Source organism: Lonchura striata, chromosome 10 (assembly GCF_046129695.1).
Source record: "Lonchura striata isolate bLonStr1 chromosome 10, bLonStr1.mat, whole genome shotgun sequence".
Lineage (NCBI taxonomy): Eukaryota > Metazoa > Chordata > Aves > Passeriformes > Estrildidae > Lonchura > Lonchura striata.
Genome location: NC_134612.1, coordinates 17768898 through 17796612, shown reverse-complemented (window position 1 = coordinate 17796612; position 27715 = coordinate 17768898). Strand labels below are relative to the sequence as shown.

Genomic DNA, 27715 nt, shown 5'->3' with positions numbered 1-27715 from the left:
CATATTCCATATGTGCATTTGCTAAAATAAACACTCTGTGGAGAGTGCAATATCCCAAGTACCCGACACACAACGAGCTCCAGCGTGTGTAATCCCTGTCGCAGCTCTGTCCTGCTGTGCTGGGAGCTACCTGCTCTGAAATACTGTGCAGGACTTAAGAATGGGAGATCCTTCTAGGAGTATTACTGTGAAAGGCAAGAATAAGAGGAGTGAGTTTAAGCTTTCTGTCCTCAGCTGTGTCCTGTACTATAGACTGCCGACAAGGCCTTGCTCTCTCCATTTACACTTTTTATCCATCTCTTTTTAAATAAGGCCAAAAATGTGTTTCTGGATGTTCCTCTTGCTGCTTCCTATTGTCTAGAAGAGAATGGCTCAGTTACTGTCACAGGACACCTCCAGCTAGTGAGAGATTTTCCCTTCAGGCAGGAGAAACTTGTGACTACAGTGCTGGAGGCTGACAGTTCCACCCTGTTTTCTTCTCTGTGTTCTCCATGGGCAGCAGAAGTTCAGATACGGGGTTTTGGACCCACAGATTTAAAAACTTTTGATAACATTTTCCCCCAGGTGAGACTGGATGACAAGTGATTGATGATGAGTGGGAGGTTCTTATAATCAGGTTACATTTCTAAAGCAAATCTGCTATTGCCAGATTACCATGAACTACTAAAAATAGAGGTGCCAAAAGATGTATTTTTGAAAAAGCATTAAGTCAAATTCCCATGAGGCTGTAGGGTCCAGCTCCATCTGGGGACTGTGTCACACCAATAAACAAATGCTCTGTTTACTCTAAACAAACACATAAACTGCAAAAGTGGCAGATGCTACCTGTCCTGGTGACAAGTGAAATCAGACAAAATCCAGATTTTACCATATCCACCAGTTGTGTTTATTACACAAACAGGATACCAGCTGTCTGCTTCTCAGCACAACAGAAAACCAGGCACAAGGTGTGATCCTGAAGAGTATTTTCTTTCTGTGTTCAGAATGGTTTGGGATCACAAAGGCAACCATACAAACATCAGCTCTTGGTTTGCTGTTTGGCTCTCAGGAGTGTGTCAGCATCCAGCCAAGTAACAAATCTTCTACATGGCACTGGGGGCTACAAAGAATGAAATTAGATCTGTTAATTTTGTCTGCATGTTCCATTTCACCAGACATGATCATTCTAACAATCACAGTAGTCCAGATGACTTGATTTCCTCTAATATGTTTACTGTGAGAGTCAACACAGTCTGATGCCCTGAGACCTAACATGCCATGTACAGGCAGTGCTTTCGATCAGTGGGCTCTACAAAAGGAATTTCTGCCTGACGATGGATTCAAGTTGTTGTTCCACACTTGTATGCAATTATGATGCATGAGAAGTCCTGGTCTCTTCATTAAGCACATTCTGAAAAATAAGTTATTGTTATTATTATCAAGAACAGCGGTACAGAATCTTGTATCCCTCTGTGCTGTGGAAATACTGTACTGGTAAAATAAACCACATAGAAAATGTCAGGTCAAGGGGTACTTTTTCATGTATGCAGCACAGAGTTATCATTTCAAGTAACAGTTATAGGGAATTTCCATTTTACAAATGCCTGGCTTTGGTTTCTGAGGCATCAGACACCTCCAGAGACGTATCTAGGTTTTCTCTCTGATAATAATTTGTCATTGACTATTCTCAGCATCACTTTTTCCTTTTTGAAGTCTCATTTCACCGCATTTCGGCGGAAGGCACATCTCACTCTGCTGTATTTTCCACGTCCTCCTTGCAGTGGGCGGTAGAGCAGAACGCTCTTTCCATTTCTGTCTCTGCAGGTGTGATCAGTGCATGAGCTGTCCTTCAGGGACACGTTGTTTGTTTTTTTTTTTTTACCTTGCCGTCGCATTTTCCTCATCACGCGCAAGGCAGGATTTGGGGAGGGTTATTTCACCAACCCCTGTGGTTTTTCCCAGCGCTTTGAACGCGGGGGGGACACCGAAAGCTCCGGGGCGGGGGAGGCTGCAGCGGGCCGCCCGTCATAGCGCCCGAGCGCCGCGGTGCACGCTGGGAGCTGTAGTCCGCCGCGCCACTGGGTGCGGCGGGGCGGCGCGGTGCGCGCCGGGAGCTGTAGTCCGTGGGTGCGGCGGGGCGGGGCGGGCGCTCGCCCCTCCCGCGTGACGGCGTCGCGGTGGCGGCGGCGGGGCCGCGCGCGCCCGGGATGGAGATCGGGCCCCACGCGGGGCACGCGGAGAGCCGGTGGGGCCGCGCGCGGCGGGACACGCGCGGGAGGGGCGGGGCGGGGTCCCGGGGCTCGGCCCGCGTGGGCGCCCGGTGGAGGTGGGGCGGGGGCGGCAGTGCCCGGCTGTGGGGCTGCGTGGGGGCGGCAGGGCGCTGTGTGTGCGTGTGCGCGCGTGGGGCGGCCACACTCGCGCGGGTGTGTGTGAGTGAGTGTGCCTGGGACGCGGCGCGGGATGTGCGTGCGGGAACGCGGGTGGCAGCAGTGCCAGCAGCGCGTGGTGCCTGGGCAGCAGTAGGGATGCGCAGGGGATGCTCCTGGAGAGCTCGCGTCCTGCGTGGGTGTGTGGCGAGCAGGGAATGAACAAACCTCTCGTGAGTCGGATCGCCGCTTGCAGAGCGTGACACTGCCCCCGGCTCGGTCCCTCGTGGGAGGAAGCACACAGCGGGCCGGGCTGTCAGAGCCGTCACCCACCCGGGGCCAGCACATCGCTCTGCTCGCTGCCCTGGGAAGGAGTCTTGGCCACTGGAGAGGCAATGATGGCCACGGATGTGTACCCTCAGTAGCTGGTGCTCTGTCCCCGCTCTGTCCCCCATCAGCCGTGGGCAGCACGGCGGCTGCCAGGTCTCTGCTTCACACGCCTTGAGCTGAAGGGTGAAACCACCGCGCCCTAACTCCGCGCTGCCACCCTTCAGGTGGTTCTGCAGCTTGCTGCTCTGGGATCCTATCTCCTGTCCCTCCTGGCAGTCATCTGCAGCACCTCTTCTAGGTGCTGAACAGAAATGTCTTTATTTATCTCTTTATTCCTGAAGGCGTGGCCCTGCGCCTGCCTGCACATGGCTGGTGGTGATCATGGTGATCTTGGCTGTCTGGCCTTCATATGTGCTTCAGGCCTGGTGTTTTTTCTGGTAGCATTTATGAGCAGCAGAGGCTGTTTCCTGGAGGTGTTTTGATGGTGAGTTCTATTTACTTCAGGTTTTTACATGTGCAATGATTTTGTCCTGGCGCTCACGAGCACAGGGCAAATGTTGGATCGAAATTGGAAGTGTTGGCTGGGGAGGAAGGAGCAGCCGAAACTTGATATGGGAGAGAAGCATTCCTTATCTGAGGGGCTCAGCCAGTCACTCTATTCCTGCTTGCCATATCAGCTGGGAAAATGCTACTGGTGCTTTTAAAGCTATAGCACAGGTTTGGGGTGCCTTCTGATCTGCATGGTTCAAGCTATTCTCCCTCTTTACTAATGCTTCAGACACAGCAGGTTCCAAACAGTAAAAGGAATTGGCTGCATTCACTGCTTTGTCTTTCCAGGCTCATCTTTGTGCATTTTCTTGCCTTTGCAGGCACAAGTCCTGCACTACCAGACTCTGCCATCCTGTGACTAATAGGGATGGGGTGGTGCCATCTCCAGCACTCCTACAGGGACAAGGAGGGCATCATCCCCCACTGGTGCCTGCACATGCAGGAGCCTGCTTATTCTGGCTGGCACTGATGCCTTGGGGAGGATTGTGCATGGGCCTTACGCTGCCTTATCCTTTGTGTGATGTGGTCAGCATTTTTATTCCCAGTGAGGTGCTATTTCACACTGGATTGTGGCAGTTACCAATAGGGAATATATGGAGATCACTGGATCCATCTTCTTGTGCATTACAGAAAATGCAGAAACAAAAGTTATTTTGAAGTCCATCCTTCAGTCAGCACAGGAGAGGAAAATGAGGACAGTGTGCTGGATTTTTCCTCCTAGCAGCAGGTCTGAAATGCATCAAGTGGCAGGGCGGTAATGCCAATGTCCAGGGAGGACATTGTCCTTGGAGGCAGGAGGCTCTTGGTGTGGTGCAGAGGACACAGCAGTCCTAGGGGGAGCAGATGGGCCAGGGGTCAGCTGGGCAGGTTAGCAACGAGCTGCCACCTTTGTCTCTGGCACCAGGAAGACCCTCAGGGACAACAGGGCCAGAGGAGAGGGTTTCTGAAGGGAACCTGTGCTGTGAGCAATGGAGGGATGTGAGCAGCTGCTCTCAGCGGGGTGGGCTGCTGTGGGGATCTGCTCTGCCTGTCACTGCCTCTGGCTGCCTGCATGCTCATCACAGGCAGGTCCTGTGCAGGTTGAAGCCCAATGGATACTACCCTGGGTCAACAAGTTGTGGTCATCTGTTTGGGAGAGACTTAGCCTCATGAGCAGGTGAGCTATCTGCCATGGGAAGGTTAAAAAACACCTTTAATCCCTATTTTCTTCCCCTCATCCTTTGCCAGTGCAGAGCAAGAATGTGTCAGCAAGCGGCATGTCTGGGCTGTGTTTGCTGGGGGCACCTTTTGTGGTTGTGCCCCCATTTTCTATCAGTGCCAGCTTTTAGCATGGATGTGAGTTTCACTGCGTGTTCCTTTTCCAGCCAGCCTGCTCAGCTATTCCTGCCCATCCCTGCTGGGCTGGCAGAGCTCTTCTGGCTTCCTCTGCCTGTCAGCCACTCCCCGCCACTGCAGATGAATTGCACGAAGCCTGGCTTTCTTTAATCCTTTTTCCCAGCAGTGCTGAGCCTGTTGGAGGAGCAGGCGGGGGAGTCCAGGGAAGGGGCTGCTGGTTGTCTGGGAGATCTGGGGACAGCGAGGTGGGAACAGCTCTGTGCAGGGCAGTGTTCAGTTTCTGCAGCAAGAACTGACAGCCAGCACAGGAGTGTCCTTAGATATTTGTCAGAAGTCCCTCCATAACCTCAGCATCCTTAGCCCAACCTGTTTAGTGTGCTAAGAAGGATCAAGAGTCTTCCAGGTGGAGGTCAGGATTCAAGCAGCCATTGCTGGGTGCCTCCTGCAGAACACAGGAGATACACAGCAGATGATGTTTGCAAGAAAGATGAGCTTCATTTTTATTTTTCATTTTTGAACACTGTCTACTTGTGTGATTCTGTTTTGGAAAGTAATCAGGGTTTGGTTTTATTTTCTATGAAGAAGTCAGCAGCATGGCTCCCTGCCTCTGCTGTGAGTCAGGTTTGCTGACTTGGACCAAGAGAAGTTCCTACCCTTGCTGGCATGGAGGGGCTGAAGAAGCCTTGGAAGAGCAAGCAGCATTCCCTGTTGTCAGCAGTGGCAGCATTAGGCCATTTTTTGCTACAAGGCTGTATTCTGTGTTTTATCACTCCAGTAAAAAAGGTTCAGTTATATTTGGGAGAGTTCCCGATGGCAGGTTGGTGTTGCTGTACTTGAAGATGGAGTTTGCTGTGGTAAAGAAAGGAGTCCCAGTGCCAGGTTGGGTTAAAATTGGAGGCTGGATCAGAGGTTGTCTTTAAGGGAGGAGAGGAATGCAGCTGACATCTCATTGCTGCTCCACGGCCCTGCCAAATACCCTTGGCCCTTCTGACTGGGGGAACCAAGCTCTGCTAGATCAGGAGAGCAGAAGCATGTGTGGTTCTTGCAGGGGAAGCTCTGGTCTTGTTCTGTGACCCTCTGGAGTATTACTCACTTTGCCTTACTGTAAATTGGGGTGTTCTCACGATGTAACATGAATTTGCTTTACCCCATGCCAGGCTTTCTATAGCATTAGCAAAGGAGAATTCTCCTTATTCAGGAAAAAAAACAGATTTCTTAGTAATGCTCTGAATACCAGGAGAAAAGGGCTGTCTCCATCCCTTCTGGCAGGGGAGCAAACCTTGCTGCTAGTTCAGGGTTGCCCCAGAGTCCAGTCAAAGCTGAAATGTGGTTAGCTGTGCTCTCTCAATTTCCCTACCACCTGCAGCCAGCTGTATGGGTCCTCATGTCTTCAGCCTTCTGTCACTGTGTACTTTTCAGCATGTTCCAGCCCAAAAACAGCTGGGGTTTGGATATCAGGAAGATCTTGTGTGTCCAACTTGTGAACTGCTTTGGGCCAACAAGTCCCATAGAATACTTACTTATCTACCAGGATTTAATTCACTTTTGGTGGGTTCAAGATCACCTTTGCAAAGGTGCTTTAATTATGTGGCTTATTCTCTATGTGCTTCTGTGTTCAATGTTTTAAAGTTTTGTGATTATTTTGTTCAAGGATTGCTTACCCTTAGTTTCCCCATGCTAAGAAAGAGCCTTGGATCCTGGTTTTTACCTGTTGAGTCGCACAAGTCCTTTAATGGGACCAACCATTTGTTTGGAAAGGCACATCTCTGAGTGTGCTACCCTTGTACACACATCCTTGTGTGTAACACCTGCTTTTTATAGTATGAAATAACATGGGAGGGAGTTCCCCTGACTCGCTGACTTGGAATATCAGTGGCCTGGCTGAGCTTTCACTTGCATTTCCTAACTCTGAGTGTTAGAAATATCTTAGGGAGGAGCTGCTGATATTCTAAGCTCAGTGGCTGCAGGTGCTCTTTGACCAGGGACTGCTGATTCCTCTCTAGGCACCCACAGCCAAAGAACATTTGCATTGCTCTGGGCCCGGAGGGGAAAAGCCCCTAAGTTCAGCAGAGCTGGATCATGTTTTTGTGTCTTCCCAAGCTGTATCTCCTTCAGGAAGCTGCCTTTGATGTACATCTGCATTTTTCTTCAGTCTCTTCTGAGATAAAGCCCCATGCCTATAAGTTTAAGTACAACATGAACATGAGAGCAATTTTAAATTATGTTATTTATTTGTTTTCCTTCTTTTTTTCCCTTGTGTTTTGGAAATCCAGTTTGGTTTTGGCTGTGAGAGGGACTAACTTCTGAAACACCATCGTGTTTCTTGCCAGTTGAAAACTTGAACTTTCATGCTAAGGTGTCAGGGTGCTTTTGTTACAAACATTGCAGAGACTTTTTTTGGTTATTTGCATGCCTAACTGTACCTTGCAACATTCCTGTTCTCCTGAGAGAATGGCTCCTATTTGAATGTGTTTTTGACAGCTGCTGTTCATCTGGCAACATTGTCAAGCAGCTTGAGTGGGAACCTCAATCACCCAAAGCTTCCTTCCTCAGTCACCCAAAGCTGCTTTTCCACAGTCAAATGATGTTACCTCTCCACACCATCACTTCTACTTTGTGGTAAACAATGGTGATTTCTTGCTGCATGCAGAGCAGCCAGGGGGGATGATACTGATGAACTGTTGTGCATACTCTAGAGCTCACCAGCAGTTTGCTAATCTCTGTCCATAAGATGATAATGTTTTTGCAGGTTGTGCCTACAGCAGGTCAGGGCCAAGAGAGCGGCTGTACAGCTGGAGATGCAGATGAAGTGTCACCTCCCTGGGAGAGGAGCACATCTGCATCCTGACAGGACTGGAACTCTTGATGTGATGTGCATTGCTCAGGGAATGCTGCTCTGTAAACACAGGGGCTGCTCAGTGTGGTGGGCCTCACACCCTTCCATACAGCTGCTGTGCTCCTGAGGGCCTGCTGCTCTCTTAGAGAGAGCATGTCAGTGAATAAGAGCCTGCTAGAAAGTTAATCCCCAGGTTTTTTTGGCCCAGACTGGGCATGTGGTGCATTGCAGGAGCCATCAGTCTGTTCTGTCTCCTGGTGGTGGCTGGCACTCATCAGAAGAATCATTACAATATGGCCTGTTGTCCACAAACCATGTATGGGAGACCACAGGGATGCACCAAGTGCTTCAGCTCACCTTTGCTAGTTTCTGACTACCAAAGGTTTCAGCCTGAACAGAGTTTCCTTCAAGAGAGTACAATATCATATTCCTGTTGTGAAGTTCCTCTTGCTGTGTCTCTGATATATCTTGCTGTGTTCCTGTGCAGGAAAGAGCACTGGAAGCTCCTTGGCAACTTGAAGACCACGGTGGAAGGTTTGGTGTCCATCAGCAACCCAAATGTCTGGTCCAAGTATGGCGGCTTGGAGCGGCTCTGCAGAGACATGCACAGCATCCTCTACCATGGGCTCATCCATGACAAGGTATGGCTCTGTGCTGCCAGCACGACTGTTTGTCTGTCTGTCTGTCATGGCCTCAGTGCCTGTCATAAGCAGGTGCTGCAGCTCACTTCTGTGTTCAGAGCAGAGTGGGCACAGTGCTTGTAACCAGCTGGAAAGTGATCCAAGCAGGGGCTGAGCTTGCCTGGTAAATGCTGTGGCTGGCAGAGGGACCTGGGTGCATGTTCTTTCTATCTCATCTACTTTCAATATGGTTTTTCTAAGTACTTGTGCCCCCTGTGCTGAGGCCAGCCCCTCTCTCCTTTCTTTCTGCTGCAGCCAAGTGATTAAATTGCATTTGCAGTGAGTCAGCCCCATATCATCTGCACTTGGACAAGTCCCCAGCGAGGCCTGGCAAGAGAAACCTTGCATTTTTACTGTTTCTGGTTAGCTGTGTTAGTAACAGGAGCTGGCAGCCAAACCCATGCTCTGTGTGAATGGGATCACTCTTTCCAGACTCTTGTTGTGCCTGTAGTTGCTCACTCAGCCTTCCCCCCTTCTGTGGCTGCCTGGAAGAATTTCTCTTTCCCACTTGTGTGCAGAGGCTTAAAGATCTCCCCTTCAGCTTGCAATTACCAGCAATTTATTTACAGTGGAAAGCTGAACAAGGATGTAGGGCTTACCTGGGGACAGGCTTCCCATCAGTGGGTCTGCCACCCAGAGAGAGCAGGACAGCACAGAGGAGCTCCAGGCAGCTTGCACAGGCCAGCTGGGTCCCAGATCAGGAAAACTGCACCTAGGCACTGCTGCACTCAAGCTAAAAAGCCTCCAGGAAGAGGCAGACTGGCAGGTTATCTGAGCAGGGAGCTTTGCTCTCTGGATTTATTTAGACACCATTAGTTGAGGTGCTGCTCTGTTCCTGTTAGTCCCCAGCTGCATGGACCTGCCCTGGAAGATGGACAGAGAGAGGAGCTACCTTGTCCATGTGAGGAGTGCAGTGCTCCCTTCTGACAGACCTGCTATTCACAGGCTTCAGGAAGTGAGGTTTAAAAGATTTATACTAGTCTGTCTGTTGGTAGCAGTTCATGCCAGACCTGCAAAGCAGGATGGTATATTACCTTTCTCAGCACTTTTACTGTAGGCAGAAACAGCTCTTCCACTCAGGAATGTCTCCTCCAATCAGGCATGTGTGACACCAATCAAGCTATAGGAGTTACAAAAAGTGGCCCATAAAAATACAGCTTCCTAACAGCAGTTGGCTCATAGTTGCTCCAGCAAAACATTTCCTTTTACTTTTTATTTTCTTGGCAACTTCCTTGCTTACAGTTGGGAATTAAAAAAAAAAAAAAAAAAAGTGAAAATATCCATATGTACACGTTAAGAAAACAAGGGTAAGAGGTTTTTTAACTTTTGAATTAATATTATTTGTTTGTCCAGAAAACCAAATGCAGTCTAGAAAACTAAAATTGCCATGTTAGTTTTCTAGTCTTATAAAACAAACTACTCCCCCACCAAACAAAATAAAACACCAAAATAGAAAACATTTCTCTGTCACTTGTGAAAGAGGAAACTGGGATGGAAGTAAAAATAATCAGGTTTTTGGTGAAGAGACACTTTTTAGATCTGTGCTTACAGCCAATAGGGTGGAGAGGAAACAGAAACTCTGTTGCTGTTCCTCTCTAAGGGGTAGAATAACTAAGAAAAGTCCTCATTGTCTGGATAAAGCTGAGGCAAACTTCATGGCCTCTCATGGCAGCAGGGGGCTAAGGGGGATGTGCTCATTTAACTGGCACTTGGGAGGTGGCACCTGACTGTGCCTGTCCTGGGCAGGTGTGCTGCAGACAGAAGGATTACTGGCAGTTTGTAAAGGACATTCGCTGGCTGAGTCCGGGCTCTGCTCATCACCTGGAGAAGGTGGGTTCTGCTGGGGTGGCCCTGTGTGTCCAGTGGGAGGGGAGAGGGCAGCTGGGCTGGAGCCTCACCTGTGGGACAGTGCTGCCTGGGCTGTTGTGAGTAAAGTTGCTTCATGGCTTGTGGAGGCTGACACAGCTGTGTTTTTGAGTACAGTCTGTGTCCTGGGAATTCAGTGTGGCTTGGGCTGAGACAATTGGCTGCTTATTTCTCCCAGGCCAGTCTCTAGTTTTGCTGGGCTGGGTGCAGCAGGCATCACCAAGGGAACTGGCACAAGCAGTGCTTCTGTGTGTGCATGGGTAATTCATGTGTCTGTGCAGATCTCTAAGGACCTGGGCTGTCCCATTCCTGGGTTTTGGCTTCAGCATGCATTTATTCTCCCATTTGTAACTTGTGCCAGCCACTGGCATATGGGGATGCTCCTGGTCCTCAGCTGCCCCGTGCTGGCATCCATGGTTCCTGCCGTGGATGGGCACAAAGGGCTGGCCACTGGTGGTCCCTGTGCCCAGCCTGCTGCTGGGGGAAGTGGGGTGTATCTCCAGTCCAGCTCTGCAAGCTGCAGCAGTTCAGGCATTACCACAGCCTTTCCCAGTTAATGTGTCAGCAGGAAAATGACTGTCACTACTGGAGTCAGATTGGATTTGGGGTTGCTCCAGGTCAGGGGCAGGGCTCATGGGTGGGAGAGTGTGCAAGAGAAATTCATTGTGTTGGTGGCTGTCAGAGGACTTTGGTCACTGCGTGACCTTTGAAGCATTGTTCCTGCCTGGTGCTTTTGCCTCCCTGATGGCTGAGGAGCTGCTGGGACATGCCCTCTTTCCTACTGACAGTGGCATGTGAAAGCTGCTGTTATCAAGGGGACCAAAGCCATGTGGTAGAACAAGCCCTGTTCCCCTTCTTGCCTCTGCCTGCCTTTTACCTGTGCCTGACGTCCCTTTGCAGTTCATCAGCCTGCAGGAGAGTGGCCAGCGTGACGCCGAGGGCCCAGGGGACCAGGCCATTGCACAGCTGTGGCTGCAGCACAGCCTGCAGTGCCACTGCCTGTCAGCACAGCTGAGGCCGCTCCTGGGGAACCGGCAGTACATTAGGAAGTTCTACACAGGTAAAGAGCAATGGGCCTTTTCCTCCTTACTAGGAAGATATCTAGCTGGTGGCATTTCCAAGCTGTGTGGGAGTGAGGGAGGACAGCAGAAAAGTTGGTTTGCATGTGAGCAACTGGTGTGTCAAACTGTGTGGGTGAGAGGGACTCCCTTGAGCAGCAATTTTTTTCTCCCCAGATACTGCCTTCCTGCTCAGTGACGCCCACGTCACGGCCATGCTGCAGTGCCTGGAAGCTGTTGAGCAGAACAACCCCAGGCTTCTGGCTCAGATTGACACCTCCATGGTGGGTTGAGGTCCCAGATTTTACATGTGGCTCTCCCCAGATGCCAGCTGGCTGTGGCTGCTCCCTCAAGGTCACATTGAGGGTATATGGAGCCCTTGGACATGGGGCTGGACTTGGAACTAGTAAAAGTTGCTCCAAGAGGGGAGGAGAGTGGGGAACTGGTCCTGCCTGTGTGACCTATAAGGGGTCAGAGTGCTGGAGATGGCTGTGTGCAGCCTATAGTGGGGACACCTTGGTTCAGGCTTGCACCAAGGACCTGAGGACCAGTTCCTTGTAAGAGGCATCTTTAAAGCCCTCTCCAATAGTCCCAGGCTTCAGGGCCAGCACGCAGAGCTGCCTGGTCATGAGGGACAGTCACCCTCTTGAGGGGATGGGCAATGCCCCAGGACACCTGGGTGCCTACTCCTTCTCATGCCAGTGATTCCCTGTGCAGCCCTGCACCAGCTGGCCCCTCTCCAGAGGACAGAAACAGCAGCTGCCTTCTTTGCACGGAGTCCCCAGAAGAGAGCAATTAGTGAGGCTTTGTTAAATGGGGACTGTGTTCTTTCAGCTGGCCGGCACATCACTGCCATCCCTGTGCGTGTCAGACCCTTCTGCTGGGACAAGAGACATGTGTGACCACAGTGCTGAGGGACACAAGAGCCGTCTGCCAGGAGCACTGGGCTGCCTGGATCATTTCACTGAGAGCCTGGTAATTTCCCAGTGGGAATCTGTCCTGTAGCTGTGAACAAAGAGCTGCTACCCTTCTATGCTGCCATGTTTCTCCCTCCCCACGCTCATGTTCCCAGGGCTGCTCCATTGTTTGTGGTTGGTGACCAGGCATTTGCAGGTTGATCCCTTTCTGTTGCTGCTCTTTTGACAGCATTTGACAGCTGCTCTTTTGTAGCCCCATAGATGCTTTATTGATGATGCCACCTCTCTTCAGCTTACCAGGAAGAGTGACAATCCATCTCCAGTGACCAAGAGTCAGAGTCTGACTGCCCTCCCTGCATGCCCATGTGTCCCTGCTGCCCCCTGCACTCAGCAGCGCTGCTTTGGGTCTTTCTCCAGCCTCCAACATCCAGCCTCCTCTGGCCTCTCAGGTATCGAGGGTAGGCTGGGGAACTTAGGGTAGACCCAGAAGAGACTTTACCTTTTTATCTGCCTATGTATCTGTGAGGGTGGATGGGTATGGAAGACTTCTGCCCATGATGGGAGGGAGGGACTTGCCTGTGGTGGGTGGGCATGTTGGTGTGAAGCCACAAGCTTATAGCCATTGGATGTGTCTCTATGTCTCCTTGTGCCAGTATGTGAAATCATGTTCCTGCCTCTGTCCAGACAGGAGACCACTGAGTTCCTGTGGCAGCTCCAACTCCAGCCAGCCCCAGGAGCGCTGCCCGTCCACTCGGTCCTCCTCCTTCAGTGAGGGCAGGTCCCCTCTGGAGCAGCCCAGCTCTGTCACCCACTTCCACGTCCCTTCACCCAAAGACCCCTTCTCTCCAGCCAGCGAGATGAGCTCCAGCACCACCAGCCAGAGCGAGGATACTTGGACAGGGAGTCAGGATGATCCACAGAGCGATGTTAATGACGGGCCAGAGTACCTGGCCATTGGGAACTTGGGCCGCCGGGGCCGGGCATGCAGCAGCACCAGCACCAGCAGCACCAAGAGCAGTAGCTCTAAACTCTTCTCCTCCAGCAGCTCCCAGAAGCTGGACTCAGTATCATCCCTGGGGGAGCAGGGGGCCAGTGGAGGTGGCAGCAGGGGCCTGAGCCTGTTGCGCCGGTCCAGCTTCTCGGAGGGACAGTCTTCAGCTCCACAGGGCATCCTCAAGAAGAGCCATGTGCGCTCACACTCTGACACCAACGTGACTTCTGGGAAGTTGCACGGTAATGGGACAGCTTTTCTGGGATGGCTTCTGGGTGTGGATTCCCTGGTACCAGGAGGCTGATGCTGGCCACCCCCTTGATTCCATAGATCACATTGGAGAGAGGGACAGTGGGCAAGTGGTTGGTCATTTCCCTTAGCTTTTCAGCTCTACACTGGACTGATGGGATGACATCTTGTTTCCCAGAATGCCCTGGGCTGGACTGTTACTGGTATTGCCATCTTTTACTAAAATCTTAGAAAATGGCAGCAATGCTGTGACATCAGCTGTTCTTCTCCACTGGCCTTGCTTGGCTGGGCTATGGGACTGGGGCCTGGGCTCATCCAACTGGTAGGATGTCATCCCACTGGTAACCTGCTGGGTTCTCGTGGGGTCTTGAGTGAGTACATGGGGATGGAGAGAGTGGAGTGTGAGGGGACGAACAGTTTGTGAGAGTTTGCCCTGATGCTGCCTTCACTAGAGAAGTGGAGATCCCTGCTGAGTAGTAACCAGTCTGTCTCTGTTTTCTCTCCTTTAACGCTGCTCTTCTCCTCCTCTGTCTGCCCAGGAGGCCTCAGGGATATCACCATTATAATAGAAGATCCAGTGGCAGGTTTGGGAGCCAGTATAATAGCTTTTCATTAGTGATCATTGCATCAAGTTCAGGATTGCCATCAATCCATTAGTGTTCATTTAGAAAACCAAAAAAAAAAAAAAAATCTTTCTTTACTGTGTCCCAGCTGATGCTTTGAAGTGTGGTCTGGTTTATGCATGTGGCCTGACTGAAGATCCCAGCTTGGTTTGTGGAAGCAGTGGCCCAGACCCAGAAGTGTTTCCAGCTCCCCTGCATGGCGTTAGGGAGCACTGGCTACCAAGTCTCTGAGCTGCATCCCCTGCCCTTCCCTCTACCCACTGCCTCCAGAGCCAGGAGAGGTTCCCTCTCTTACCTAGTGAATAAGGCTGGCAGCTAACCAGACATGGGCTTGGATGTCTATAATTTTTCCTGTTATTTCATGGATCTGTGGCACAGGGAGGTTTGATGTTGACTGATTTCCAGTGTTTGTACCCACAGCTGAGACTCCTGTATGCACTTTTGGACTCATGGCAGGTTTTACCCTGAGCAGAAGTGCTGGGGTGCTGTAATCCTTTTGCCCCACGTGCAGAAAAAGGCAGCAGCTCAAAAAAATGGGCTGTTTTGTTTTGCATCCAATGAACAGTGGCACTGGATTTGTCAAGCTCACATTTGAGTGCTGAGGGTCCTGTGTCAGGGAAGGCTCCTCCCTGGGCACGATGGGTGTTCAGAGAGATGTGTCCAGCCCTGTGTCCTGCTCCAACAGATGATGCTGAGCACTGCCTTGCTTTACCTTTCAGCAGCAGGCTCCACTGTATGTGGCATTCCCAGGCATCAACCCCATGAGGTGGTTTCTGTGTTGAGGTGGCTGCAGGACACCTTGTCAGGCTGCAGTGAGTAGGTCTGAGAGTCTCCTACCCTGACAAGTCTTTTGTCTCCCAGCCTGTGGGGTGGGTTGATCCCAGGCTCCATCCTGGTGACTGCTGCTTCATGGCCTTCACAAGGAGAGGCTGGTATTGGTGGGCTCAGCAGCCTCCAGCCACATCAGAGTTATGGCACAAAGCTGGGAACAAAAGTGAGTAGGAGGTTGAAGGGACATGGTTGCCCTTCTTTTATGTTCAGGATTGTCAGCAGGCACCTGCTCTTTATCCAGAGGTGTGTGCTCCTGTCCCACTCAGGCAGGGTGTTTTCAGTCTCCTTCAGCAGTCCTCTGTCACCCAGGCCCTCCATCCAGGTGCTCCCTGGGGCCATGGCTCTCTAGAGCACCACCTGTACTCAGTCTCTGCTCAGGCCAGCTCCTGGCAGTCTCCACTGGCTCAGTCTGGCAGGGAGTTGCACCACAGTACATGCAAGGGGCAGAGCCCTGCCCACAACCCATGTAGGTCACCTTGAGCACTGCACCCAAGCTCCTGGGTGGAGTCCTGGCTTATGGTGGAGCAGGAGCATGTCCTTCAGATGCCTCCTTACACTGGTGTCCAGGCTGCTTTGCAGGGCAGGGACCCCCACAGATCCTTTGGCTACTCATGTTTCCTTGTGTCTCCTGTTCTGTGTTCTGGGGGATAACTCTGCCTTCAGAATGCTCCCTCAGGAACAAAGGGCTGGCAAGAGGTACTTGCTGGAGCCTGTTGTGTCCCCCAACTCTACTCTGGGGTAAACAGAGGAAGGCTCAGGACATGACTGTTCCATGTCTCTCATGATCTTCTCTACTTCGTTCCCCTTCTTCTGCCTGAAATGCCTTTCTAGTTTTGCCTTCTCCTGGGCTTGCCCTCAGCTGTGGCATGGAGCAGGAAGATGTCTCTCTTTATTTCCATCCATTGTGCCTGTGTGTGTGATGCCAAGCCCCTTTCACTTCACCCCTGCAGTGGCAGGCGCTCCAAGGTACTGACGTGTGCCTGGTGTCACCTTCCCTTCCAGAGTCCCATGGTGATCCAGGTGGAGGGAGAGGCCCGGTCTCTGCTTCCACACTGAGCAGTGAACTGAGCACACCCAGCTCCCTCTACATGGAGTATGGTGAGTACAGCCAGCCTCCATGGGAACACTCAGTCCTGGTCAGGTTCCTCCATGGGCTGCATTGTCATCAAGTGCTGGCACTTGCTTGTGGGATGCTGTCTGGGTGCTGGCAGGACTTGGTGACGTGGAGATAGCAGATCCTTCCCTCATACCTGTCTCTTGCACTTCCAGACTCTGGACAATACCTGAGCTCGGGGGAAGGAATGTTCAGGAGACCTTCAGAAGGGCAGTCCCTCATCAGCTACCTCTCTGAGCAGGACTTTGGCAGCTGTGCAGACCTGGAGAAGGTGAGGGAAGCAGCAGCAGCAGCCTGTGTGCATTGGGGAATGTATCTTACTGCAGGTTCAGGGATACTTCCTGCCATGGGGAGGATAATGCCATGGTATTGCCTGCTGTAGAGCTGTGCACAGAACTGCAAGGCTGAACTTGGTGGTGTCTGGTAGCTGGAATCTGTCCATCTGTCATATACATGGCATCTTTGCAACACGTTAGGGCCCCTCAGGGCTGTGTGCTGACCACCCCCAGAGTGGATGTGTTGTACATCCTGTTTGTAGGATGCCTCTTGTATTTCAGGAGTATTCTGATGCCCAAGAAGGCTTTGTTTTCTAGGTGCTCATAGAAGAGTTACATTTTGACAGAGATTAACATCTTTCTGCTGCCATCCATGAGTAATAAGTTCTCTCCTGGCATAGGTGGGGAACAAAATTGTACCAAGTCTTCCTAGTTTGTACAAGGCATAGCCTTGAATGCTTTTGCTCTTGCAGGAGAATGCACACTTCAGCATCTCGGAGTCCCTGATTGCTGCCATTGAGCTGATGAAATGCAACATGATGAGCCGACAGCTGGAGGAGGAGGAGGAAGAAGACAGTGACAAGGAGATCCAGGAGCTTAAACAAAAGATTCGCATTCGGCGCCAGCAGATCCGCACCAGGCACCTGTTCCCTACCTGCCAGGAGCTGGGCTCAGACAGTGGGTGATGTGTTTTGGGCTCATCAGCTAGTGGGATGTGGGTTTTCTGTCCATTGCCTATCCTATAGCTACCTGCCTTCCTGCCAGTTCCTTCTAAACAGTTAAATTGCTACCAAGGTCGTGCCAAGATTTGTGAAACTGCTGCTATTGAAGACCATAATGTGACAGATACCATCCATTGATAACACTGCTGGCACTGAGTAATGGAATGTCATTTCATTTTGAACCCGTAGTGTTTTCCATCCTTGAGCTCCCTCCCTCCTTTCCCTGGCTACCCCCATCTCCCATAGCTGTCAGTGGCCCTTCAGAGCACTTCCACTGATGACCTGGCTGTGATGCTTTTCTCCCAGGTCTCATGGCAACAGACAGTGGGTCCCAGTTCAGCTCCCATGGCTCCATGCGGCTCTCTGACTCTGGCTCTGCTGAGGATGTGGAAGAATATGAGATCCGAGGTAGGAGGGAATGGCTGTCTTGGCTTCTTTTGTAGAAACAGACTTCCTGGTGTGGTTGTGTTGGGGTCAGTCCTGCTGAAGAAGACCCTGTCCCTCTGGCCTTCGGGATGGCTTTTCCCAAACAAATGGCTGAATTCTGAGTATAAGCAGAGCAACCAGTTTCCCTTATGTGGAGGCATGACTTTCCTTCAAAATCTTCTGTGACCCTGTCACATTCTGTGCCTCTGGTTGGTAGGTGGTTTCCATTTCATTGCCTGGTACACACAGCTGCCATCACAGCAAGAGGTGAGAGAGCTGCCATCCTCTCTTCTCCTCCCCAGGCAGAAGGAGTCAGCTCTGACCACTTACCTCTTGGGTGGTGGGTATTGGTCACATCCCAACCTGCCAATACCTGTAGTCTCTGCTCCTGGCAGCTTGGGTGGCTGGGCTTATCACCCACAGGAGAACAGCCCTAGTCCCTGGCCTTCATCCTCTGAAGTGGATGACTTCTCAGCAGTACCTCCATCTCTCCTATTTTAAAAAGAAAATGGAGTTGTCCAGCCTTCAGCTTTAAACTTCTTGTCTCCTGACTATTGGCAGCAACCTCTCCTTTCAGTCCATGAGGGTGAAGTTTTGAGCTCGGTTTTGTAGCCTGTGGAGGAGTGTGTGAATTCAGTTCTGGGCTCTCCTTGTGTGAGTGCTGCTCTTGTTTTATGCCATTTCTCTCTGGCCTGGCTGAAGCACTGAAGTCAACTGTTTTGTCATCACCATGTCACACAGATGGTAACGATGGATCTAACCTGATTCAAATGTCCAAGAACGGCCTCTCAGTGTCAATGGCTTCCTTGTTCTCAGGTACCCTGCAGTGCTCCCTGGGCACGCGCGTGTGTGTGCAAGGTGTGTGTGTGTGCACGGGCACACTTCTTCAAAATCTGCCTGGTTTCAGAACTGGCAATTAGTTCCAGTATCATCCAGATGTCAGCATGAAAAGTTGTGACAGGATGACATGGCAGGATTGAATAGAGCCGATGCAGAGGAGTTCTGCTGTGGGCTCCATCCCCCAGGGCATTTTGCTGTGCAGTATTTTGGATGTATCAAAAAATGCCTGCTGTGGTGGAGACCTGTCTTGCCTGGAGCAGGACTTCACAGGACAGTGAAGCTCTGTAGATGTTGAAGGCTGAGCCTGGGATGTTTGAGTGCAGAGTCCTCTTCAGTGTGGGACCTTCTATCCCAAGTGCCTTGGAGAGCCTTATCCTGCTTGACTTAGCAAAGATGGCATGCCATACTTTGATCTGAAGGACAGCCTTCCTGTTCTGCTCAGACTTGACTTTGAGTGGAATCTGTCTAGAAAGAAGTTCTGGAGGGAGAAGTAGTGAGATCAGACAGGGCACAGGCAGTTTGTTCGTGCAGGAGGTCTTGGTCTCTGAGATCACATGCAGCTTAGTGTTTTTATTGTTTACTAGGCCTGGGCTGGTGGTTGTGTTTAAATAACCTTCATGTGCTCCCTGTTTGCTTTAGCAGGGGAACAGTCTGCTGGGTTGCTGCTGATCTCCTGTCAGCTGTCCAGCACCAGCACGTTGCTCTTGCTGGGTTTGCTGGTGCTCAGATCTTCTCTGTCAGCCCTGTTGTGTTCTCAGACCAGGCTGTGATCCTGGCTGAAGCTGGCACATGGCGGGTGGGGTGAAGTCCTTAGATTTGGGCACTGTTCACAAACTTCCTGGGGACTATTCCACTTGATAGCATTGGCAGCAGAGGTGTTTTGGGTAGCTAATGAGGATTTGGGGAGTGTTTGCAGTTAATGTTGGGAAATGAGCGGTATCAGGATTCCGGTGTTAGCTCTCGTGGAAGCCCGGGGTCATATCTGGCTCTCTCTGCCATCTCTGAGACTATGTCAATGCCTGAGTGTGCTGGCTCTGCCTCCCCATAGCACCTAGCCCACTCTGCTGTGCCCTCATTTGCTCGTGTTCATCATAGTCTAGGACCATGTGGGACCTTACTGCGCAGGGCAGAAGGCACCAGAGCATGGCAAGTGTGTCTGGCTGGTGCCCTACAAGGCTGTGAGGCTGTTTGCCTGAATTTCCTGTTTTCTGCAGCTAGAATTCAGTTTGCATGACACAGATATGTGGATTCCTTAACATTAGGATGCTTTCCTTTGCCTGTTTTAGCAATGGATGTCAAACAATGAAGGCCGAATATCCAAGCTGAATTCTAGTAGTGCGAGTCTGTAAATTAGCAGGATTTGCTCCCTTTGTTGCTAGGGCAGTCCTGCTCTCTGTAGAAAAGCTTGGGCCAGGGGCACACTCTATGCTCAGCCTGTTATTCCCTTGCATCACAGGCTCTGATTCCCTTGGCCTCAGTGTGCAGTTGGTGCCTGGCTGGGATCACGTGGGCTCTCTGCAGAATTGTGTTACTCAACCTGCTTGGGGTACAGGAGCAGGGACCCTGAGCTGTGCCTCCCCGTGCCAGGCACTGTGGCAGGGGAAGCTACAGGCTTTTGTTTGGGGGTGGTGTGGTCACTGCAGACCATTCCTAGAGCTCCCCAGAGGTACAAAACAGCAGACCTACTGGGATGAAGGTTGTTGCTTTGGCCACTCTTGGTTTGTCCTGATCTGTAGTACTTTCCCCTTGTGTACCTCCTTCCCTTTTCTGGGAGCCTTGTCTGGCAGGTTTCTGCCTGCTTCTGTCTGTGTTGTACAACTGGAAATGTCCTGACATAGGGCTTTTCTACTGTTGAGGTGGATTCCCTGTTCAGGTTTAACCTGCTGGAGTAAAAGAATGATGAGTGGGGAAGGTACTGCTGGATACTGCCTGGTACCTGAGCTGTGGGGCAGCCCAGGGCTCTCTGGGAGTTGATTGAGGACTGTAGGGAGCAGGACTGCAGTGTTCTGCAGCTTATCTTGGACCCCTCCCTCCTCAGGAGATGAGTCTGTGACCTCTGCAGCGGGCTGGCCCCATGGCTGCTGGCCCTTTCTCTGCAGGGATGCTGATGTGTCTGGGCAGTTCTGAGCACAGGCTGCCAGCCCTGGCTGTACAGTCACTGACAAGCTGTGGCATGGCCAAGGTCTGATCGTACAGATTACAGTCAAGTTGAGAGAAGGGCTCTGCATCCCATTGCTAATCTCTCCCAACACCTCTACTGTGTGTAGAGAGCTACTAAACCTTCTTGCTAACCATGCAGTCCTGCTCTCCAGGCTCCTGTGTGTGTTCTATTTCAGGCCATGTTACTGCTAGGACTTAGTGTGTGACCTGTACCAGCAGCCACTTGTCTCCCACAAACTTCAGGCTGGCTGTTCACAGCACCCCACTGTGCCTTTCCCTTGTAGTTCTGACAGCTGACTGATTAGACTGCACCCCTCCTTGCTGTGCAATGCCACTGGTAGAAGTTGATGCTGTAGTTCATGTGCTTTTGAGCAGCTTGATGAGTTTTACCTTGAAGCTTTGGTTTGAAATGAGTGCATCCCCCAGCTCTGTCCCATCTGTTCCACCTTGTCTGTTTGTCATTCAGATGCAGACATCAAGAGGAACCCAGAGTCCAGCAGGAAGTCCTTTCTCTCCTCCGACTCCATGTACGTCTTCAACCTCATGGCAACACATCTTGGTACCATGTTCTCTTTCCTACCCAACTCTGCTCTTCCATGTGCATCAATTTCTGTTTTGCACTGGAGTAAATATCCCTCCCATCCTCCTTCCTTGCCTCCCTCTGTGGGGACCCCTTTGCTTTGTGTGGTGAAATACAAAGCTGTGTCCATGGTTGGCAGCTGCTTGAGTAGGTTCATACCGGGAGAGCAGTTGTTTCTGACTTACACAGGCACTGGCTGTCACTTTGCAGCTTCCCCTGTGAACAGGAGTCGGTTTTGCCAAGTAAGTTAAGTTTTGCTTGCTCTTCTGAACAGTTGTTGTGGTGCCATTAGCCAGCTTTGCTTGGGCACATTTGCAAAGAGAGAAATCAATCGTGTATTAATTTTTAGCCTGTGTAGCAGTGCAGAATTAAGGTACCAGAGTTTAAGGGAGGATCTTTGACTTGAGCTGGGACTGGCATGGGGCTGCAAGGAGGCTACAGCTGGGAAATCCAGTACTAACAATTCCTTTGCTGTCTAGATCCCACTGCTTCCTCAATTCAAACTCGGCAGAGGCAGTGGCCATGGGCTTGCTGAAGCAGTTTGAGGGCATGCAGCTCCCAGCTGCCTCTGAATTGGAGTGGCTGGTCCCTGAGCATGACGCCCCACAGAAGGTAAGGCTGTGAATTCCTGTCACTGATTGCATTTGATCTTTTGTGAACCCCTGGCTTCAGGGCACTGCTGAGGGGGCTTTGCTTATCCCAGTGCTTCCTGTGTGGAGCTTGAGGAGGGGGTTTGTCTGGGCTCTGGAGATGGATGCAGCCCCAAGCAGGGTTGTGCCAGTGCAGCCTCCTACAGCAGTGTCCAGATCCCTGGGGGACAGCCCTTCTTCAGCCCCCAGTTCAGCTGGAGTGGTGTTGGTGCCTGGCAGTTTTCCGGAGGGCTGCTGTTGCAGGTTCCTGGCAGTCCAGCCAGGAGCACTGCCTTTGCACTACAGATAGGGATCTGACTCTCTTGCCTGCCTCTCCCAGCTCCTGCCCATCCCTGACTCTCTGCCAATCTCTCCCGATGATGGAGAACACGCCGACATCTACAAGCTGAGGATTCGGGTGCGCGGAAACCTGGAGTGGGCCCCGCCACGACCACAGATCATCTTCAACGTTCACCTGGCCCCAGCGTAAGGACCCGTGTGTCTGGGGGCTCTCAGGGGACCTGCCCCTCCTATCCCTTTTTCCATCAAGACCAAGGTTGCCTGTCCTCTGGTTTCTGGGGTTTCCCTGCTCTGAGCCTGGTAAATCCATGGTGGTCACCACCGTGATGGTGAGATGGAGGCAGTGCCTGGGGTTAGTGCCTTTGGTGTGACCCAAAGTGGGGCTTTTTCCCTTGGGTGTGTTGTCCACATAAACCTCCCAGGCCTGTGCTGGTACCCATTTTATGGTGCCAAGTACCACCAGGGCTGGGTCATGCATGTTGTCTTCTGTCTCTGGGCAGGAGGAAGGTGGCTGTGGCCAAGCAGAATTACCGGTGTGCAGGCTGTGGCATCCGGACTGATCCTGGTGAGTGTTGGGAGCTTGACCTGAGCTGGAGAGTGGTGGGGAAGAACCTGCAAACAAGTGGGAAGATGCTGAGTGAGTGGGTGGCGGTAGAGCTCAGCACTAGAGCAGTGCTACACTGCCTTTGTCAGCTCTGCCTGCACATTGGTGTGCACCATCCACAGAGGAGCCTTCTCTTCTGGGAGGTCACAGAGCTGGTGGAGGCAAAGAGCAGCCAGCCCATCCTTTAGAGGGCATTTCAGATGTTGACTCTTGTAAGGCAAAGTCTTACATTGGGTCCTCAAGCTTGAAGCAAGTTCTGGAGCTGCAGAGTTCTTCCCTGAATATGTAGATAGATGTGGTTGCACGAGACTGGACTTTTGATCCCAAAGGCTTTTGCAGTCAGAGAGTGCTTGCAGACTCCATTACTGAGCACTCTGGGCTGGCAGAAGTGCCAGCAAGGCAGAGTTCCTTGCTGGTGGGAAATGCTGAGCAGTGGTGGGAGTGCAGCAGAGGCCGTGCCTGGGCTGACCCTGCCTCTCTGCCTGGGTTTGGCCAGATTACATCAAGCGGCTGCGGTACTGCGAGTACCTGGGCAAGTATTTCTGCCAGTGCTGCCACGAGAATGCCCAGACTGTCATCCCCAGCCGCATCCTGCGCAAGTGGGACTTCAGCAAGTACTACGTGAGCAACTTCTCCAAAGACCTGCTGAGCAAGATCTGGAGTGACCCACTTTTCAACGTGCAAGATATCAATCCTGCCCTGTACCATAAAGTGAAGGCTCTCAACCAAGTGCGGGTAAGGCCCTTTCCATGCCTTCCTGAGTGGAGTTTGGGTGAGGTGGATGGCAGCAGCCTGTAATCTGTATTTCAGGGAAGTCAGAGAAAAGCAGATATTTCAATTTTGGAGGCTTAAAACCTCATCAGTGTGTCTTTCTATTCACTTTTTCTGATTTCTTCAGAGGCATAGGAATGTCAAATTAATAGGAAAATCGAGTAGGAATTTCTGGCTGGTATCCAGCTGGGCTTTGGTTTATCTCCTGGAGCACATGACGATGGTTGTGCTCACCTTGCCCTGTGTGATGTAAGCACTTTGGAAATAGAAGAGCAGCAGCTGAGGAAAAGCAGTTATTTCAGCAGCACAAGGAGTGGGGCGGATCTGCTTGGCCAAGGACCATGCTCTGTTTGCTGATTCTTTGTCTCCTTCCTCTCCAGCTGCTGCGAATCCAGCTTTTCCACATGAAGAACATGTTCAAGACGTGCCGGCTAGCTAAAGAGTGAGTCCTGGGCTGTTTTGCTGTCCTGGTTCTGTCCCTAGGCAATTTGCACTGGGAATCTGTGCAGCTTGTGCATTGAGCTCTGGGGAGAGAGGGGGCTGGAGCAGGAGAGAAAGCATAAGGAGTGAAGGGAGGGGTCTTACTGGAGTCACTTTGCTCTGAGCTCTGGTTTCTCTGTCCTTGCAGTCTCTTGGATTCCTTTGACACAGTGCCTGGCCACTTGACAGAGGATTTGCACCTCTACTCGCTGAGTGACTTCAGTGCCATCAAGAAAGGAGACCTGATGCCTCGCCTGACAGAGCTCCTGAGGGCAGGCAGCCTGCACATTGACAAGTGCATGGTAAGGCCTCCTCTCCTGCCTCCTGTGTGGCTCTGGACCCTTGGAAACAGCCTTGGGAGCAGGCTTTGCTGCAAAGATAACTGTTGGGGAAGCTTTGGTGTGCAGAGCAGCCACCAAATTAACTGATTCAATGCTAACTGTTCCTGCTTACTTCACAGAGCTCCCACCCAGCACAAATGGGATATTTGCTACCACATTTTGGCTCTCCCCCACCCCTGACACAGTCAAGGGGCTTCCTGTGCTTCATGCTGGGAAAGAGGTGTCTCACATGGTTAGAGCAGGGCACTGTGGCCTGCTGTCCTGCTGTACTCTACCTTCTGTCCTACTTGGCACAGAGATGAGCATTTAGCTGCTTTTTCCTCATCTTTTCTTTCAGCTGTGCCAAGCCAAAGGCTTCATCTGTGAATTCTGCCAGAATGAGGATGACATCATCTTCCCCTTTGAGCTCAACAAGTGCAGGATGTGTGAAGGTGAGATACTGGGGAAAAAGGTGGGATACAGGGAGGGGGCAGACCCTGGGGCCACCAAGGTCTGCTTCCAGTTTGAGTGGCATTTGTGCTAGCAAGAGGTACAGAGCTGTAGACAGCCAGACCAGGTGCCCCTGTGCATGGCCTGTGTCTGCCATGTTACAACAGCAGCAGATCATCATTGTCACAGTGTTTGCTGGTATGGTAAAGCACGTAGGTCCCCTCCTGACCATGCTCTGTGCTGCCTGCCCTGGCAGCTGTGGGCATTCAGTCACCACAGCAAGTGGGTGTCTGAAGGGCCTGGCTTCCCTCCTGCTGCAGTTACAGGACAGCCTGCAGCCTGCACACAGCTCCCCTGCCCTGCTTGGATGGCTGGAGCTGACCTTGCAGAGCAGAGAGAGCCTGAGGGCTTTATCTCTGAGCCCTTCCTGCTTGCTAAGAAATCCCTAGGCCCCTTCAGGGGACATCCTTGATAATGCCCAGTATTAATGAGTGAGTAGAGCTTGGCCCTACGTCTTGGGACCAGCCTCTGAACTGGCATAAAATGGCTCCTGACAACATGCAAGCTTTAGTTTGGCAGCTGCAGTGCCAGAGAAAACTTGGGGCAAAGTCACTGTTTCCTTGGAGTATCAGGAAAGCTTGGGGAGGGACCTTGTGCAGAGCAGAAATCCTCCCTGCTGTGCTTCCAGAGCTTCATGAGCCAGTGCAGGGACCTGGGCTGTGGAGTGTCAGGCAGTCTGTCAGCCTGTACCAGCACTCAGCCATGCTCTCCCTTACAGAGTGCAAAGCCTGCTACCACAAATCCTGCTTCAAATCCACCCACTGTCCCCGGTGCGAGCGTCTTCAAGCCCGGAGAGAGCTGCTGGACAAGCAGAGCACAGAGTCCTACATCTCGGACTGTGAGGATGAGCCAGAGCAGCCGGAGGCAGTGGCAGCCACATGAGCATGTTGCAGCCAAGGAGCAGATCATGGGTTTATTTATGTGCATGGCCTTCATCACCAGAGACTGAGCCACGTGGACTGGGGATGAGGACTGTTGGGAGGCCTGGAGCACTGTCTTGAAGGGATTTCTTTTCCCACATGCAATACTGCTGGGCTGGGAACGGAGCATATTCCACCATGTGGATCTGTTCCAGGTACCATTCCCATCCCTGATGCATTTGCTTGAGGGGAGGCAGCTACTCCTGCCTGTCCTGCAGCAGAACAGGGACCTTTCCTGAGCAGTGTTCATGCTGGACCTGGCAGAACTGTGCTGTCCATCCCTGTGTCCTGCTCCAAGCTGAGCAGGGTCTCCTGAAGGGTCAGCACTTCCTGCTCATCAGCTGTATACTAGGAAGCTCTGGTCACATCTGCTCCTTGGAGGAGGAAGTCAGTCCTCCAATCCTCCATTCTGCTGCTGGGGGTTGTGTGCATGGAGGGAGGGTGGGGTTTGGGGTTGGTTGTATATTTTAACAGCTCCCTTTCTCAAATGTGCTGTGGGACATTGCTGGAGAGCAGTTGCTCTCACTCCAGAATCAGAGCAGAGGACGTTGCAATGATGAAAATGCCAGATTTCCCTGTGCTGCAGAGGGACATTGCCCCTGGAGCAGCTGCACAAGTGGATGTGCTGATGGACTTTTGGCAGGCAGATCCCCTGGCTCCATAGAAATCTGCCTCCATGGGATATGATGAAACTTCTGACCCTATTTCCTCCTCATGCTGCCAGTCTGTCCTACCAGGGAGATATGTCCTCCTTTTAAGGATGACCTCACTCTGGTAGCACCAGAACCTGCCTTGTGTGGAGCTGCCTCTCTGCCAGAGACCTGTCAGGATGCAGGTGAAGGCTCATCCCTCCAGCTGCATCCCCAAGCCTCTGTTGTTTTAGTTTTTGTCATTTTTTTTAATCTGCTGGACTTGGTTTTATTTTTTAATATGGTTGTTTGTATTTTTAACTGTGTGTTCCCCTCAAGGAGGTGCTGCTGCTTGAAATGCCTTCTTAGGGGGCATGTCATCTGCTTGGGGACTCACCAGTATAAAATCTCCAGGGCTATCCTGCTCCTGGTTCCTCACCCCTGGATGGAGCTGGTCCCCTCTTCCAGCAGGATCTCTTGCTTCCCTTGGCGGAGGAAGGGTCCTGAGCCAGGCAAAGCTTTGAAGCTTCCCAGCTGTGCTCTAATGGGATGGTCAGGCAGCCTGCTTGCAATGGGGACACCTTGGGGGAGAGGTTTGGCACTGGGGTGCTGCCAAGGACTGGTTCCTCACACATGCAGAGGCACCTGCCACAAGTGACAGCTCTGCAGGGTCAGGGTCAGACCCAGTGGGACAAGGTCAGCTCTGTGCCCAGCTGAGGAGGTGCCTCTGCATTGAAGGGGGATGTTTTAGCCATGGCATGTCCAGCACCACCCCAGCACAGGTGGGGTGTGGGGTGTTAGGAAGGATGGTGTGGCCTGTGTATGTGCAAGGAGGGTGCTGAGGAACCAGAGAGCAAGGCACTGGCAGGAGGCCTCAAGGGGCAATGGCTCTTTCAGCACATGCTGTGATTTGAGGTGATGTGACCCCTCATGGGCTCTCCCTGTGGGGGTAGCAAGGCTGGGGAGAGGGGAAGAGGCTGGGTCCAGATGTGGCTGTAAGCCTTGCTGCTGAGGGCTGGGCTGCTGGATCTCTCCCTGCCTGCAGCAGCTGAACAAATCCTGAAAGCTCCCCACTTGCTCCCCTGGGGTTTTTACTGCCTTGTGTCTTGCTTCTGCTTTTTTCCCCAGCAGAGCAGCTGCTCCTCTGCTCACTCTGTCTCTGCAAGCCTTGGGGCTGCCACATGCTGGTCTGCCTTGGTCTTGCCTGTCCCCAAGCCCAAGCCAAGCGCTCTTGCTGCTGCTTCATCTGGGACCCCCTTCCCTGGAGTTGCCTCAGCAGCACACCTCCATCCACCCTATTTTGTTTGAAGCACTTTAATGTCATGGGACAGCAACTGAGAGGCTGCCCAGATCATTTTCTAGAAGCACTGAGTACTTTTTGAGAAGAGGGAAGGAATTCTGGCTTAGTTATGGTTTCCACCCTCTGTCATGGACTGTGTGGAAGCAGCAGGATTCCCAAACCTGGCACAGGTCTCCAGGGCAAGACTGTGCCCAGCACTGACACTGGTGCCCAGCACTGACCACTACAACTAACACTGGAACTGGCCACAATAGGGGGCTCTGGGAGGGAGAGCTGGGGGCTACCCTGGCCATCAGCTGGAGCCCTCACAATTATTATTGCACAGCACAGCAATTAAAACACCGTCCTTAATAAACTACATGAATAAGGAGTCTGGTTGTGTTGTGACATTGTTTCAGGTGGGGTAATGGTGTGTATCCCACCTCGAGGTCATGGGGCAGGCAGGGAGTGCTGCTGATGGCAAGGACAATGGAAGGGGCAGCTCATGTGATGCAGACACTGGGAGGGGGCATTATCACTATCTCT

The 27715-nt window shown here is 51.9% G+C and overlaps 1 protein-coding gene across 3 annotated transcripts; it reads left to right on the top strand.

Moving 5' to 3' along the window:
* The first annotated feature begins 2131 nt into the window (after positions 1 to 2131).
* Positions 2132 to 27560, top strand: RUBCN (rubicon autophagy regulator). Of its 3 annotated transcripts, XM_021544586.2 has the most exons (23): positions 2132 to 2224; positions 7883 to 8036; positions 9822 to 9905; positions 10842 to 11001; positions 11177 to 11283; positions 11834 to 11974; positions 12209 to 12365; positions 12601 to 13149; positions 13696 to 13740; positions 15613 to 15708; positions 15880 to 15995; positions 16473 to 16677; positions 17028 to 17129; positions 17889 to 17963; positions 20614 to 20674; positions 21207 to 21339; positions 21697 to 21842; positions 22157 to 22221; positions 22757 to 22995; positions 23412 to 23473; positions 23660 to 23813; positions 24190 to 24283; positions 25060 to 27560. In XM_021544586.2, the coding sequence occupies exons 1-23, from the start codon at positions 2187 to 2189 to the stop codon at positions 25221 to 25223; spliced, it is 3147 nt and encodes a 1048-aa protein (XP_021400261.2). In that variant the 5' UTR covers positions 2132 to 2186; the 3' UTR covers positions 25224 to 27560. The 3 variants fall into 3 exon arrangements, with proteins under 3 accessions (XP_021400261.2, XP_021400246.2, XP_021400253.2); XM_021544571.2 differs by lacking the exon at positions 17889 to 17963; XM_021544578.2 differs by lacking the exons at positions 13696 to 13740; positions 17889 to 17963.
* Positions 27561 to 27715: the final 155 nt, after the last annotated feature.

What these genes read in the sequence shown, in the direction of transcription:
- RUBCN (XM_021544586.2), top strand. Translation starts at nt 2,187, where the DNA reads ATGGAGATCGGGCCCCACGCGGGGCACGCGGAGAGCCG. An exon ending in ATGGGCTCATCCATGACAAG is followed by an intron (nt 8,037 to 9,821) that starts GTATGGCTCTGT and finishes TGTCCTGGGCAG; the next exon opens with GTGTGCTGCAGACAGAAGGA. An exon ending in CTCCCTCTACATGGAGTATG is followed by an intron (nt 15,709 to 15,879) that starts GTGAGTACAGCC and finishes TTGCACTTCCAG; the next exon opens with ACTCTGGACAATACCTGAGC.